General features: G+C 43.5%; 1 protein-coding gene across 7 annotated transcripts in view; it reads left to right on the forward strand.

Moving 5' to 3' along the window:
• Window positions 1–16,634, forward strand: part of ENAH (ENAH actin regulator) — a 104,969-nt gene that overhangs the window by 50,891 nt on the left and 37,444 nt on the right. For all 7 annotated transcript variants that reach the window (XM_036016152.1, XM_036016153.1, XM_036016155.1 and 4 more), the window contains one exon: window positions 3,587–3,764. In XM_036016152.1, the coding sequence (XP_035872045.1) occupies window positions 3,587–3,764 (178 nt within the window). The remainder of the gene's footprint in view (window positions 1–3,586; window positions 3,765–16,634) is intronic.

Consider the following 16,634-nt stretch of genomic DNA (forward strand, 5'->3'; position numbering starts at 1 on the left):
CGCGGGCTGGGAACCAAAGTGTCCCAGGTTCGATTCCCAGCCAGGGTACATTCCTGGGTTGCAGGCCATAACCCCCAGCAACCGCACATTGATGTTTCTCTCTCTCTCCCTCTCTCTCCCCCTCTCTCTCCCCCTCTCTCTCTCTCTCTCTCTCTCCCTCCCTCCCTCCCCTCCCTAAAAATAAATAAATAAAATCTTTAAAAAAAATAAATAAATGACTATACCATAAGATTATGAATAACTTGATGCCAGTAAGTGGGCCATTTTGTAGAAAAATATGATTTGCCAAAACTGGCAGAAATGTAGAACTTAATAGGCCTACAACCATATAAAATACATCAACAGTTCATGAGCTACCTAAAATTTTATAAAACAGAGGGAGTCAGTCCAGAATATTTGCAGTCAAAATGTAAAAATCTTTAAAACACTGCTAGTTATAGACAAATTGTTTTAAAGAATAGTATTTTATGAGGCTTGTACAATTTTGATGTCTAAAACAGAAAGGTTTGAGAGAGGAAAATTCTAAGCCAGTCCCACTTATAAATATTGACGTAGGAGTCCTCAATAAGATATTAGCGGACCAAATTCAGTAAAGTGTACGACAAAGAAAAAGACCACCTCTGGACCAAATAGGATTTCTCTCTCTCTCGGCAATATAAGGGGAGTTTAACATTAGATAACCTAGTATTGAAATTGGGAGAAAACCTACGAGAATTGAGATTCAGGAAAAGCATTTGATAAAATTAGAATCTGTAGGTAATAATTCCCAGCACGTTTGAAAATGAATTTTCTCTGGCTGATAAGGATGACTGATACAGACATTCAGCGAACACTGCAGGTCAGTGCAGTGTTAGGAGAATTTCCATTAAACTCAGGAATAAGTTGAGGATTTCGGCTTTAATCACTTTTATTTAGCATTGCAGAGGAGGTGACTTAGTGATATGAAGATGAAAAAATAGAAGCTGTAAGGTTTGAAAAGACAGAAATAGCTGATTTTAATTCATAGGTGATGCACCTGTCCCCAGAAGCGTCCCAAGGGTGTACAAAGATAAAACATTACAACTGTCAAGACCATTCAGCAGGGTTGCTGGACACAAGACCAGTATATAAAAGTCAGGAACATTTTTGTACAACTAGCAATAAGCAATTAGAAAATGCAATTTTATAAAAATACTAAAGTAACAGAAATGATAATATACATATGAGTACATCGAATAAAAATTGATTTCCTCTCATTCCAGAGTACCCTGTTACATTTCTTAATGGTTATCGGTCTTTTCCAAGTGGAAACATGTTATAATTTATCAAACGACATCTAAACTTTTTATACTAAGAGCCATTAAAAAAATAATCATTTATTTATAGGATGGAGCATGTACAAATTATATAAACATATTAAAACATTCCATTTTTCTACATGTTTTAAGTGCTTATTATGTCGTAGGCACAGTGGTTAGGTTTCACGAGCATCATAGAGTTCCCAGCCTTGAAGGAAGGACGCAGTCAAGGATGGGGATGTTTGCTAAGCATGTGAGGAAAGAAATATACTAGTAAGTCGTTACGATCTTACCATAGACGTGAACTCAGCTTTGGACCTGCGTTTACTAGAGGTGCGTGCCAGTTTTGAAAGAGGAGACTGAGAAACTAAGCAGGTTTTGGAGAGAGTCGTGGGACCAGCAGAGCAGAAATCTAAAGTCTGGCCCTGCTGATGAGGAAGGGTTATCTTGGTAATCCCCCAGCCCACAGTTCGGGGCCTAGAATTCCCATATGCTTGGAAGAAGTTTGACTGTTAATTCATTCATTTCAATCACTTTTGAATTAAGATGACTTAAGACTGTTAGTTTCCCTCGCCGTTTGCCAGAAGCAAATGTAAATTTTCACTGGAAAAAATATAACATTACCACAGGCCTCAAAATGTCCTTATATTGGTCCATATGCAATGTCTGGCACTCAATGAAAATACCCAGGCATTCGAGGAAGCAAGACGAACAATGGTAGTAGATCCAGTACGAATCCAGTTAATGGAACTATCAGAAAGTGACTTTAAAATAACTGTGCTTAATATACTCAAGGAAATACAAGACAAGATGGAGTATTTTAGTTGAGAACCGGATACTTGAAAAAAGAACCAAATGGCATTTTAAGAATTGAAAAATGAAATAACTGCTATGAACAACTCAGAGATGGGTTTTATAACAGTTTAGAAACAGCTAAAAAGAATTAGTAAACTGGAATATATATGTATATAATATATATGTATATATCAGAAAAAATATTCAGACTGAAGCTAAGATACTCTGAGAGAGAAAAATGCAATATAAAAAGAGCTTAAATATAGGAAATACAGCAAAAAAAAAAAACCCCAAACAGTGTAGCATCTGTATAATTAGAGTCCCAGAGGGGAGAGGAGAATGGGGCAGAATAACAACTAAAAAGATAATGAACAAGAATCTTTTCAAAAGTGATGAAAGAATATCCCCTGAGAAATGCTATGAGCCTTGAGTGGGATAAACACAGAGAAAACCACGTATACACTCACTGTGTTAAAACCACTGTACACTGAACACTGAGGTGGAACTCTCGAGCAGTCACGGAAGGAAGCTAAGACGACTCCAGAGAAGAACTAGAAGCTGTTGTCCGGTGTCTCGATAGAAACGTGAGCTGGAGGGCCGTGGACTTCAGTGGACTGTCGGAAGTGAGTGCCCACTTAAAATGCCGTGCTTCATGAAAATACCCTTACAAGATGAAGGCGAAAGGACGATACTCTCTGACAAAAAGGGAGAGAATTCATCGCCAGATCTGCACTGGAAGAAATTCTTCAAGATCAGAAGTGGTCCCAGCGGGAGCGTGAAGAAGGCCGAAGGAACAAAAAGCAACTGGAAACATAAATATTGATCTTACACGATCCCCAACTGCCTAAAGCTAAAGATAGTGCTTTACAGGGTTTCAAATATACATAGAAGAATGATGTCCTATTTCTTGATCAGGAGTTTGGCTGCATGGGAATGTTCGCTGAGATACATGCTTAAAATTAAGAAAAAAAAAGTTTTTTAATCATCACCTGAGGATACGTTATTGATTTCGGAGAGAGAAGGGGTGGGGAGAGAAAGAGAGAGAAACATTGACGGGTTGTCTCTTGCTCATGCACTGACCAATGATTGAGCCTCTAGCCTCAGTGTGTGCCCTGACGGGGACTTGAACCTGCCACCTTTTGGTGTATGGGATGGTGCTCCAAGCAACTGAGCCACCTGGCCAGGCCACAGGCTTAAGTTTTATACACTTTGTGATTTTATAATATTCACTAAACATCTTAAAATACATTTAATGAGGGATATATCTTTTCCTTTGTTTTTCTGGTTTACTATTTTAAGGCCAGATCTTTGTAACCATCTGACAGCTTAACTGCCACCCATCAGACTGTCACTTCTGCGGACTGATTTTACCCTGGACAGTTGTTTTAACCGTTTTTTGCCAAGGTCAGCCCAGAGCAGATCTGAGTGAATGAATGACTGTGTATCCGTTCAGTCAGGGTTTGTTGACTTTGCCAGTTACTAGCTGGACTTTATGAAGAATTCTTGTCTTTTAGGTGGTGATAAATTGTGCCATTCCTAAAGGGTTGAAGTACAATCAAGCTACGCAGACCTTCCACCAGTGGCGAGATGCTAGACAGGTGTACGGTCTCAACTTTGGCAGCAAAGAGGATGCCAATGTCTTTGCAAGTGCCATGATGCATGCCTTAGAAGTGTTGAATTCACAGGAGACAGGTAAGCGCCTGTGCTGGGCCTGTGCCCTTGAACTGAAGCGCCATGTCTGAGTTAAAACAGTTCTTTTCTGACCAGCTTGTAAATCATCTGTGTATCCGAAGTGATTCTTGAATTTCTGTTATTCTCTGCAGAAGTGTGAACTTTTATCTGCTGATGTAAACTCGGAGTGTGTCAGGGTAGTCGTATGAGATTGGTCCGTTGGTGACTTTCAAACACTCTCGTTGGAAGTCATCTGGGACCTGCTCTGGACCCTCGACTTCTGTCGGAAGGGTGTGAGGCCCAGAGAATGTGCAGCGGGTAGAAGTGATGCACATTCATCCTCACCTCAGGTTTTGTGAGGAAACGTGGTTTCTGAAATGTGTTTTAAGCCACTACCAAGGCCTCGAACCTCCAGTAGGACTGGAGGGGGATAATCCTTCATCCTAGGAGATACAAATTTGATTCTAAAAGTCATTTCAAGATTTTAGGAGTGCCCTCAGGTGGTACAAGCTGTGAATTGCATCTCCCCTGCCACAGCATATTGGTTAGACAGCTATGTAGAAATAATTCACTTAAAAACCCCTCCAGAGTTTAAGATTGTGTATGTGTCAGAGATGAGCTCTCTTTTTGTTTTTTTTTTGTTTAAAAAACAAGAAGAAATGCACCAGTGTATTGTTATCTCTTTGGGGAGATTTTTATACTCAGAAACTGTTTATATATAAAACAATACAAATGTGATTTGACTTTGTTGTATATTTAGTAGTGATCTACATGATATAAATGTTCTATAAACAGAATTTATTTATACATCTTCAAAGGAAGGATACACAGATTAAAATTTGATATTTTGTTGAAGGTTTAGAATTTCAAAACCTATTATAGATCAATTAAATTTTATTTATTCTGCCCCTTATTGTAAAAAGGATTGAAACATCTCCATGTTTTAGTTTATTTCAAATGTGAATTTCGGTGCAAGAAGACATTTCGGCATCTGGGTGGAAACCTAGTATTATGCCTCAAGGTGGTTTGCGTTAGATCTCCTTGGAGGACACTAGCATCTGTATAACTGATTGGTACGTAGCTCTCCTGGCTTATCTGTTTCGAGAAAACAGGCCACTGGAACTTCTCCTGGTTTGTCAGGAAGTCCAGAAAGTAGACAGAGAAGTCTGCGTGTGGACAGTTTGGAGTGTAGATGGACTGGGTCACTGTGCTTGCCTCACAGACGTCGGTGTTATCTCGGCGTTCTGATGTGGGCGTAGGATGGCCTTCCCTTCACCACGGCCTTACCGCAGGGCAGAAGCCAGAGTTGCGGTTCTTGGTATCTTACTAAATGGGCCAACTACACAGTAACATAATTAAAGGGCAACTAAAGGACCACCGTTTCGACAGTGTATGTGTCACAGTCATATTTGGCCTCTCCATATTTGGAACGGACTAGGATTTTAATTTCTAAATCTTCAAGAGTGTTTACTGATGTTAGGAGCTACACGTTACTAATTTAAAGTTAAGATTGTTATCTTGTTACCAGTTTTTTTTTTTTAACCAAATGGAAAGCATGTGTTTTAATCAATGCATGGTCACACAGTTTGCTTTCAGAATGTATAAAGCTAATTAATGTTTTTTTTTTTTCTGATCTTAATCCTTTCAAATTAATGAGTCCTGATATGGAGAGACTCAATGACATTCTCTGTAATTCCCATATTATAAAAAGTTTGGCAAGTGAGAAAATCGCCCCTCATTTACACCAGCATTTTGGAAGGGCAGAACAAATTAGTAGATCCTTCTTAGACAATTTTGGAACTTTCTTCTCTTCTCTGTCACGACCTGAGCCTGTAAAAAATACCACAGGCTGAGGAGAGAGAAAGAAAGGGGGAAGAAGCTGGCCCATCCTGTCACCTGTCATCTGCTGGCATCATGGCCCAAATCATTGGCAAAGATGCTTTTGGGTCTACAGCTTTTTCATCAGAGAAAACAAAGCGTATGAAGTGGTTGGTGTTTTCCAAAGTCTGATTTGTGTAGAAAAGGACTTTTCGTAAATCACTGTAGTTTAACAGGACTTTCTGATTTTGGTGCCGTTGATGGGTTCGGAAGTGGGGGCGTGGGAGGAAGAGGATGCTAGGAATCAGAAGCGTCCCTGGGGAAGGACTTAATTTTTTTTCCGTAGATCTCCACCGAAGTAGGATGGGTGTGTCCCCTGCCTGGGTTTATTCCGTAGTCCCCCTGCACCCACCCAGACACACACACCCAGCAGTGTCACCCCTAGTCTTCAGAAATGTCTTTCCCTTCCACCGCCGTTCCCTTTGGGCTCGCTGCCAGTTTCTTGTTAAAACCGTCCATTGTCTTTCTGCCAAAACCAAGTTGAAAAAGGTTAACCTGTGTGTCCCCTCCCTAAACAAGGTACCCGATAAGTCTCTAATCAAAGGCAAAAGGAATTTATTCATAAAGGTAAAGCAACTACAGATATTAGTCATGCCTACTTAATGTCTTAACATTTTTTAATATTTTTAAAAAACATTTTCTTTATTTATTTTCAGAGAGGGGAAGGGAGGGAGAAAGAGAAGTAGAGAAACATCAATGTGTGAGAGAAGCATGGATTGGTTTCCTCTCTCATGCCCCCATCCAGGGACCTGGCCTGCAACCCAGGCTTGTGCCCTGACTGGGAATCAAACTGGCAACCCTTTGGTTCGCAGGCCAGCACCCAGTCCACTGAGCCACACCAGCCAGGACTGTTTTACTGTTTTTTTTGTGTTTTTTAAAAAGCATTTGCTCATATGAATGTTCTGTTTATTGTTTTATTAGGTGTTGATGTCAATATTATACATTGAATATTGGTGAATCCTTCTTAGGGATTTTCAGACTTTTTAAAGTCACGGACACCTTTGTTCAGACAGTTATTTTTCAGAGACCCCGTGCATAGACAGACCCAGAAAAATGGAGCTTCTCTGATGGATATGGGGGCTTGGGAGCCCGTAGCTGCCGAGGCACGTACGTGGTTCTCCAGAGCAGGATTAGAAAATTACTAACCTATCTTTTTTACCAAAACCAGTAATTACACAATTCTCCCTTCCTCTCTCTCCCTTGTTCCCTAAGTCCTCTAAATCCTCAGACAAATTTTTTAAATGGAGAAAAAAATAGCTTTCTTTGGGGCGCATCCTGCTGACCTTTACAAGGTGCTCTGTGTGTGTTTCATATTTCCGTTTCTTGGGAGAAGGGTGGGTGGCAGACATGTTTTCCTTTATTTTGTTTTAACTCGGTGTGCAATTATCTAATATACTGGAGAGTACAGGAGGTGCTAAATACAGTGAGTTATATTTGGAATTTAAACACAAATCACATGTAACGTTTTTGAAAAGAGTTGAAACAGTGTTCTTCCTTTTATGCCACATGCTTCAGTTTCTCTCTTTCAGTTGTCTAATGGAAACCGACTCGATGCATTGCATCTTTAAACAGATGCATTGAAAATGCATTATTCAGACTGATATTTTGTATTTCTGTATTATTTATCAGGTACCTGTGTAGCAATTTTGCAGATGATAGTTATGAATTATATGAAATATAGAGTCAGTCATTGCAATGATTGGCAGAGGTAAATTTACATGGTGTTTCATTTGGAAAAATGTTTGAATCATTTGAAAATAGAAAATAATTTTAAATGTATTTTTAAAAGGAAACTCATAGGCATAGCCAGTAAGATTATTCTACTGCTTGTGTTCTGCTCAACCGGGGTTTCCTCTTTGTGAGAGGAACTCCTTAATATTTGCCCTTGGCAAAACTGCTCTTGCTCTAAAAATATCTCTTGAAAATGAGAACACAGTCAAAGATGCCCTCATGTTTGAAATTTTCTTTAGGCTTTATAAATAAATATTGAGCTTCCATCTGTTTATTTTTTCCTTACACTTTTTGGCCTGATATACCTTCTGATATGAGCATCCGTGTAAGTTTTATCTCAGCGTTTTTTAATCTTTTTGAGATTTAAAAAAAAAATTAATTGGATTTTAAGACGTCTCCAAAAGTCTCTAGAAATACCTTGTGTCCGTAGCAACGCTCTCCTGTTCCAGGCTGCCGGCATTCGTGAGAGCAGCGGCAGGGTTCTGTCGCGGGAGCCGACCCTGCTGGGAGCGGAGCGGCCGTGCCAGGCGCTGGGGGCACACGCGAGTGATGAGGCGGCCCCTTCTCTGCCTTCCAGGGTGTCGTAGCTGGGTGGGGGCTACGAGAAGCAAGGCCAGCAGAATTAGAAACCAGTTTGGGAAATGTTGTGGACGAAGGGTGCAGAAAGGCCTTTGGAATGAATGCTAAAGAAAATTCCAGGGCTAAGGAAATTTCCAGAGAGGAGATGGTGGTTGAGCTGTGTCTCGAATGAGAACATTCTGGGTAGGTGTGGGGGCCTGAGCGCGTGCAGCAGTTGGGACACAACAGATTGACTGTGGGGGGCGGGGGCCCGAGAACGTGTGTGGGGAGAGGGAAATCCTGAGAAATGAGGCTGGAAAGGTTGGGGAGGACCTTGCATTCTTGCTGAGAAGTGTGCATATTATGTCGGTCGGTGGTCCAGGCATTGCGGGGTGCTAAGTAAACGTTTGATGCGATGAATCAGGTTTGTGCTTTAGAGCAAATGTGTAATGGGGTGGTGGGTATGGAGATCAGTTTAGGACACCGTGGTGGTAATATTGGTGAGAAAGATGAAGCCTGAAACGACAAAGTATAAAGAGGAAAGGAACAGAGTGAAGAGGCCCTGACGGGTGTGGCTCAGCTGGTCGGGTGTCCTCTTGCGAACTGAAAGGTCACCAGATCGATTCCAGGTCAGGGCACATGCTTGGGTTTCGGGCCAGGTCCCTGGATGTTTCTCTCCCTTTCTTTCCCTCTCTTTAAAAATAAATAAAATATTTTTTAAAAAGAGTGAGGAGGGGACATGACTAACTTTTATTTAGTGCCTCCTCTACCTGCCAAGCTGTTGCTGTAGGCCTTCAACTCCTGCTCTCATCGAGCTGTTCACGCACGTCTGAGGCGTGAATATCTGCTCTGTGCCAGTTCCTAACTGGGCACCTACGTTACCGACCACCTTTATAACAGCTGCACGACATTGGTGGCATTGTCTTTGTTTCAGAGATGCGAGTGGGGCTTGTAGAAGGTCCCTGGGCTTGCCCAAGGGCCGGCGGCCCACAGCTAGACAGCGGCAGAGCTGGCGTGTGTCCCCAGATCTGGTGTCGCAGCTCGTCCTCTTTCCATTGTTCAGTGGGATGCGACGGACGGGCCAGGAGGCGGAGGAGATGGGATGTGTGGTTCTGGGCGAAGGCCCGCCCGTGAAGACGGTTCCACCAGCCGGGGGCGGGGAGGGGGAGAATGGGAATGTTGCGCAGACAAATCACACTTGATTCTTGGCAGAGCACTTTTGGGGGGCACTTCCTTAATGCTTTTAACACGTGAAATCATACAGCATAATAAAGTCACACGAAATTGGGTCATGAAGGGTCCCAAAGGCAGCCGTGGACAGTGTCTTTCCCTTTGAGCTTTCCTAAGTCAGCTAACCCTACTGGGAAAGTAACCTTTTTAAACAGGTTTGGGGGGTGGGGCGGGACAGTCTGTCTGTGGGTGCTTCACTCTCATGCTTCCCGCTTCCCCTGTCTCCCTCGTTTTCAAACTCACAGCCTTCACGGTCCTGCGAGGTCAGTCTGTGGGGGCCGTCACTCCCAGCGTCCGGTTATAGGAAGGTTGGCGTGGACAGATGGGACTTCTTCCCGTTGGCCCTGCCCTGCAAGGAAGGCATGGCCGGGGCTGGCTCTTCCCCCCTTCAGGCCGCTTTTTCTGTGTCTCTGCTTTTCAGTGCAAGACCTTCACAGCGCACGTGAGAAGGCTTTCCGGGCAGTCCGTTCAGGGGGAGAAAGGAGGAAAGAGACGAACTTCCGTTTTACTTTGTGTTTTACAGTTTTGGAGTAAAATTAAGGTCTCGATTGTGATTCAGTGGAGAGAACTTAGAATGGGAGTCGGGAGACTCCAGTCTCTTTCCCCGCCCCCCCCCACGGGCAGGTGGTCTTCCCTGACCTTGAACCTGAACCTGAACCGCTGCTGCTGCACCGTGTGTGAGACATGGATCACGAGAAAGCCCGTGTTAGGGAATCACTGTGGGAATTAAGTGAGATAAAGACATTCGTATTGCTAAACCATAGACTGTTATCCTTGAATGCTAATATTTAAAAATACATAGAAAATTCTACTGTGCAGATTAACTTACGTAGAGGAATAAAAAGTAGAGAGACTAAGATTTTTCCTGACCTCTTTTTTGTCTTTACTGCTTATTAAAGACATATTTTATTATGTCCCGTGGCCCCTCCTCCCCAAGAAAATTCATGAATTCATCTATCATTTGAGTACCTCTGTATGCAAGGGGACATTAGGCTGAAATCCTGCCCTGAAGGATTCTTCTCTTGCAGGGGAACTGAGGCCCAACCGTAACCCTGTCTGAGGCCCAGCAAAGAGCCATGGGCCACAGAGATGCAGTGCACGGTGTTGAGCCAGTGCAGTGGTGGGAAGAAGGCTGTACCAGAAAGCCGGTGCTGGTTTGAAAAGGCAGCCCCTGGAGGCCAAGTGCGAAGGGCTGTCCTTGTTCGTGTTCAGAAAGGGCGTGTGCACACTGGCGCCGAGCCTCTGAACTAACACCGGCCGTCCCTGGCTTGTGATCTGGGCACGATACAGAAATGCTCATCAGACTTTGGAGGATGCTATTAAATACTGGTATCTTTGAAATCAGTATTTTATATGTGAAGAATGTTGGGACTTGTTTCATAAAATCCATTAAAAAAGTTCCTAAGAGCTAGATGGTCTCATAATCTAAAAGAAGAAAACCACAGGGAACTGAATTATTTGTACTCTTTTTTTTAAAGATTTTATTCATTTATTTTTAGAGAGAGGGGAAGGGAAGGAGAAAGAGAGGGAGAGAAACATCAATGTGTGGTTGCCCCTCATGGGCCTGCTACTGGGAACCTGGTCCGAAACACAGGCATGTGCCCTGACTTGGGAATCGAACTGGCAACCCTTTGGTTCGCAGGCTGACGCTCAATCCACTGAGCTACACCAGCCAGGGCTATTTGTACTCTTAATAAGGTACCATAGTACCGTGGCGTGCGATGAGAGAAGCAAAAAAGAATACTTCAGAATTGTTGATCTGGAGGCTCTGCTGAGCGTGTAGAGAAAGTAAGACGTGGTCAAAAACATGAGGACAGTGTACGGAGTGGCAATGAGCAGCCGCATAAGCAACCACGGCACCCTGCTCGTGCGAAGGCACCGGAAATAACCCTTACGAGGTGCACCTGCTCTTTCTGTGGGCTTTTCTGGTTTCGGAGGCGATCGTGGTAGAAACAAGTGGCATCTGTTTTCTGGAAACGTTCAGGGGTGTTTTGCGACGACAGTGCATTCGTGTAGGAAGAAATCCATTTTTATTTTGTAGTTTCCTGGGCAGATGCTGACCTGATCTTGACTGTGGTCACCCTAGACTAAATCGAAGATTAAGAGTCACTGGTGCCTATCTACTTAAAATTTCCTTAAGCCAATTGGAAGGTGTTGACCACATTAGTGACATTAATTCCCAGGGAACGGGGCTCTGGTCTCCTTGGGGCGGACCTCATACTGGCAGGAGGCAGGGGAGATGTCTGCCTGGCTGCTGTCGTGTGCACCACATAGTCTCGCGGTGGCTTTCCGTTGCTCGGAGGATAAGGGACACACTCCTCCTCAGTGTGACTCCTGGCTCCTTCGTGAACCGGTCCTTCTGGACCCTGGAGGCGTTCAGTGAACAACCTCTCCTGCATCCAGGTCCTTGCATTGTGTTTTCCTTCTTTCGCTGCTCTGGGACTGACTTTTATCAAAACACTGTAAACTGTTCGTTTCTCCACTGTGTAAGGAATTGGGCAGAGCCACAGTTAGTGACAGTGCTAACATGGTGACACTGGCAGCTTTGATTTGCAAAATAAAGATCAAATTATTCAAAGTGTCTCTGCTGAAGGCTAGAAGACACACACACACATACTTAATGTAGCATACAGTCTTATTAACTGGACTGAGATGTGGTGCATAAACAGCCCTTGAGCCTGTTTAATGCAGCAGCAATGTATAGTGTTATTTACACGAACAGATGTCTGAATCTTTAGAATTTTGTTCTTAGAGAGCCGTAACTATTTTACTGCCCCAAAGGGATACTATTCTTTTGGTAAATCAGCTCAAATTATATATTTTCCCTCTTAAATAGGTACTTTTGCTCAGTTGGGATAGTACTGTTTTATTTTCAAGTATCACATTCCAGACAAGAGCTGAGTTTTCGGGACTCTGGGATATTTCCACCTTGTCCATAGGCTCAGCAATGATTCCTCTGCCAGAATTTATCCTTTTATTCATTAAAGTGTGAATTGGAGCAAGCAAGTGTTATTTACAACTTTTTCACCTGTATTTTTTTGTGCATTTTATTTTTCTTTAATGAGGGGTGGTGTATGATCCCTGCAGCCAGCGGATAGTCTTGATTTGCTTAAAAACAAGTGTAGTACGATGTTGTCCCCAGAGGAGACACCCCCAGATTGCCGGTCGAAGGACACGCCCTGCTCTGTGAAGTCACCCGCCCCTAACAGTGCTCCCGTGCCCTGCCCTCTGCTGTTTTGGGTCATGAGAGTGGGGGGGGGGGGGGGGGCGGAGAGCTTGCCTTCTCCTGGATTTCTGCACCCTGAGAATTGTCTGTGGGCCAGACCTCTTTCCCGCTTTCTTTTAAACAGTTATTTTTTTTTTCCTGGAAGCTTGTGGGATCCCAACTTCACAGTCCATTAAAAAGTTCAGATCTAGATTTTCTGGGCTGTTTCTTGACATTATGCTGAATTTGGCCGTCCAGGAACCTCCAGTTTTCCAACACCATGAAGGTGGTTTTTTTACCAAGATCGTTTCATTTTCTTCTGTTTAAATATTTCTGGTTGTGTACTTTTTTTTTCTTGCCCCTTTATTGTAAAATTATACACAGAGTCATTCATTCTCATGCTTATTCTCTATTTGCATTATTTAGGTGGATCAATAAATGTAGAGCTACTTTGTATACAGCTAGCACGTGATGCACCCCTCATGGGTTCTGTTTAAGTTGCATCCACTCTGTAAAACTCCAGTGTAGTGTTGAAGATTGCATTAGTTACCTAGCATATGCCAAGCACTACCCACCCTCCTTGAAGTCTGGTGAGGCGGACAGCTGACTCTGAGTAGATAATGTAAAGTAATAATTCAGCAGCCTCACAGTGCGTTGGAAAGACCCCAAGTCACTGCCAGCTGGTGTTGGGGTTTCAAAATGTGTTTCCTTGGAGGCTGTAGCTGGTATTGAAGTTTCCTTTTCTTCTCCCATTTTGTTCCGTCTTTATGTAACAATGAATTGCTGTTACTTTTGTATCTTTTATTTTTCGAGGGAGAGGAAGTAAAAGACCAAGATTTAACATGGAAAATGTCTAGTGAAGAAAGGGCAATGATAGAAGCCTGCAGATGGAACTAAAATACTAAAAATATTGTTTAAAATATGTCAATAACTATTTTGTGCACAGTTTTCCTGAAAAAGAAGTACTTTATTGAGTAACATTTATTGAGTCTTAAAGAGTAGGAACATGACTCTCCTAATTTAAGGTTTTGTGTGTTTGTCTGAATATTCGTGTTTCATCTAAACAACATCCTGTATCACATGTGAATTTGTATGCCAAGATTATGACCTACCAACTCAGACTACATTTTTTTAAAGAATAGTAAAATAAAATACATATTGTTAGGGGCGTAATTACATTTCAGAGACAGAAGTTAATGGTGCTTAGTTTGTAGAACAAATTTATTTTTATGTTCTTGCTGACAGTCCACACCAGTAACTGTACTTAATGTGATTTTATTTAACCAACTCCACGTGAATGGGAACAAACCCAGCTTAATTTTTTTTTTTTGTTTTCAACAGAACTGTTTTTTAAAAACTATTTCATTTTAAAAATCTATGTACTTTTGAGTTTTAAGAAGTAAATTTGGACATTGCTGTCTCGGAGATACAAGTTGCCTCCCGGGTTGGAGTACCGGGAGCTGCTGTGCGGAGAAAGGAGCAGAGCCAGGGCCCCCGGGTTCCCATGGAGACGCGGCCGCCGTCCCGTTTAAACTAGGGCAGCCCTGGTTTCCGACGCGCCCTCCTGAATGGAGATGTGTTCAGAGTCGTGACCCAGGCGGGGCCTGCGGTTTGATTCCTGCTGACCAGCCAGCCTGGCGGCAGGACCTGCCGTGCACCTTCCCAGACCGGCTCTCGGGTTCGGGAAGGGCGTCCAGGTCCTGGCTCTGCGGTCCGTGCAGACGCCTGGGTCACGTGGGACTGATCAGCGGAGTCACTTTCCTTGCTGTTCACGGTCAGTTCTCTGGTCGGAAACTGGAGCCGGTTAGAGCGCCGCCGGACGCGACCTCTCACTTCCAGCACAGCACTTGGTTTTCAGATGAGAACAGGCCTTTTCCCCGCTGATTGTGCTCACTGTGAAAAGTTCAGCGGTACAGAAAAGCATAGGGAAGAAGGTAAAATGACCTAAAATCCTGCCACCCGGAGATTAATGGAGAAGTAATAGGCACTGAGATGTCTTCAGCGTTGTGCTGTAGTCAGTGCTGAGCTGGAGAACACCACACAACCCACTCTTTAAAACAGCCTTATTGTCTTCACGTACCACGCAGCTCACCCATTCAGAAGGCACGATTCGGTGGTTTTGAGTGTATTCACAGGGTTGCGCAGTGATCGCCACAATTTTTGAACACTGTCGTCATGCTGAAAAGAGACCCCCTGTCCTTAAGCCATCATTAGCACCCCCGCCCCCCTGCCCTCTTCCATGCAATTCCTCCATACCTCCCAGCTCCTGGCAGCCACTCGCTTACCTCCTGCCTCTACCAGACCGGACATATAAGGACTGAGGGGGCACGGGGCCCTGCAGGAGTAAGGCCTGCGTGAGCGTGGTTGGCAGGGTAATGATACACGTGTAATCATTTACAGTTTCAATTTGAACATTTCCCCTAAAATGTTCTACGGTGTGCTTGCATGTGATATTGTTAGGTTACCGAATCACATGCCTGTGATTTTGTAAGAAAAGATTCTGTAGTTAAAAGAAGGGGCGCTCTTTGTGCCGGACCCTGCAGATCTCGATCTCGATCTCCATGCATCTCTCCGTGTGCATCCGTCTCCATTGTCGTCCCTGTGTTGACGGGCACTTACTACTGTGAGTGATGCTGCAGTGACCGTGGGGGCGCCGGTGTCTCTTTGAGATTCTGGTTTCATTTCCTTTGGATCGGCACCCAGAGGCGGGATTGCTGGGTCACGTCACGTGGTGGTTCTATTTTTACTCTTGGAGGAACCTCCGCACTGTTTTCCCCAGTGACTGCATCAGCTCGCCTGCCCACGGTGCCTGTGTTTTTGAGCGAGGGCAGCCAAACCACTGCAGTGTCTGCCTCCGGTCCACTCCAGCTACCTTACAACAAACACAGCACGTTTGCTCTCGTTCTCGCTCAGAAATGCATGCAGTCGAGCTTTGCAGCCACGGGGGTCCTACCTGGGGGGCCTTATTGACCGTTAAAAGCGCGAGCGCTGCTAATTTGGCTGCCAGGGCTGTGCTCACTGAACAGACCAGCTTTCTAGAGTGCAAATCAAATTACAGCCAGCTTTGGGCAAACATTACCTCATTTCATCCTCGGAAAAAATGCTGAGAGGCGCACCATCCGCATTACAAATTGCCTTGGGGCCAACTGCCTGTGGTGGGAACCTCTGATGTTTGAAACGTGAATGTTGAGGGTGTATGGTGGTAATTCTGTGTAGCAATATAATATGGTAATGCTGATCCAGTCTAAATAGCCTTCATTTTCTGCTGTTAATATGTTACTCAAGGTTTCTGCATTTCCCTGCTCGTATAAAACCGTTAATGGTGAAGAATGTTAAAAGGCAGGGGAGAAGCCTGAGGAATAGCCGTTTTACGGACTACATTAGAAATAAATGGACAACCGTGACAAGACTATTTAAGGTTAGAGTAGCTGATAGCCACGGCCATTTTTCTTCTCCTTAAGTTTAAATGAATGTTAAATCTTGCTTCTTTTGGATACGCAGTTCATGCTTTTCATGAGGGCCCATCCCAGGCTATCTCAGCCCTAAGCCTGTTTTAATATGGCTGAGAAAAATGACCTTTGATAGGTAAAATGTGAGCTGTGTGGACCATCGATGCCTGTACTGAAACTAATTATGCTGTAATCATCATTTTGCTGAGTTTACTCAATCTGGACAGGGAAGGTTTTCGGTACATTCAGGCCTCTTCCCCTGGCTGAGTGAAGAAGGAGTTAACAGCATCAGTATTAAGCAGGAAATGCTGCTAGCTGTATGCATATAACAGAATGAATAATTTAGTATCTTTGGGGAATGCAAACTGCAGTAGAATTCAAGCAACTGTATCAGAATTTAGATCAGTATTTCTCTTACATGACGGTAAGAAGTAAAAGTCATTAGAAAGAAGGCGCTTAAAGATGCCGAGTGCGGGAATGGTGCACAATACTTGAAACTGACAAGACTGGGAGTTTTTGGGTGACAGTGTTTTGTCTCATGCAGTAACAGTGGTTTACCTGCATTCTGACAATGGTCAGATGACTTTTTGCCACAATGATCTGTAATCGATCGTGGTGGTTTCTTTGTTGTCAGAGACGAGATAATTTCTCAGGTTTTTCTTGTAAGTGTTTATATTTGCCTTCTGTTCCCCCCTCCCTTAAATATGCGTTAAAGGAACTGAAGGGTAAACCCTGAAGACTAGGCACCTTTGTTTAACAAAGGCTTTAAAAAGTCATTTACAGACACTGGTAAGATAGAGTTCTTTCAAGTTTAAACTTAAAATATAATTATTTAAAACA

This window comes from Phyllostomus discolor, chromosome 15 (genome assembly GCF_004126475.2).
Source record: "Phyllostomus discolor isolate MPI-MPIP mPhyDis1 chromosome 15, mPhyDis1.pri.v3, whole genome shotgun sequence".
Taxonomy (NCBI): Eukaryota; Metazoa; Chordata; class Mammalia; order Chiroptera; family Phyllostomidae; genus Phyllostomus; species Phyllostomus discolor.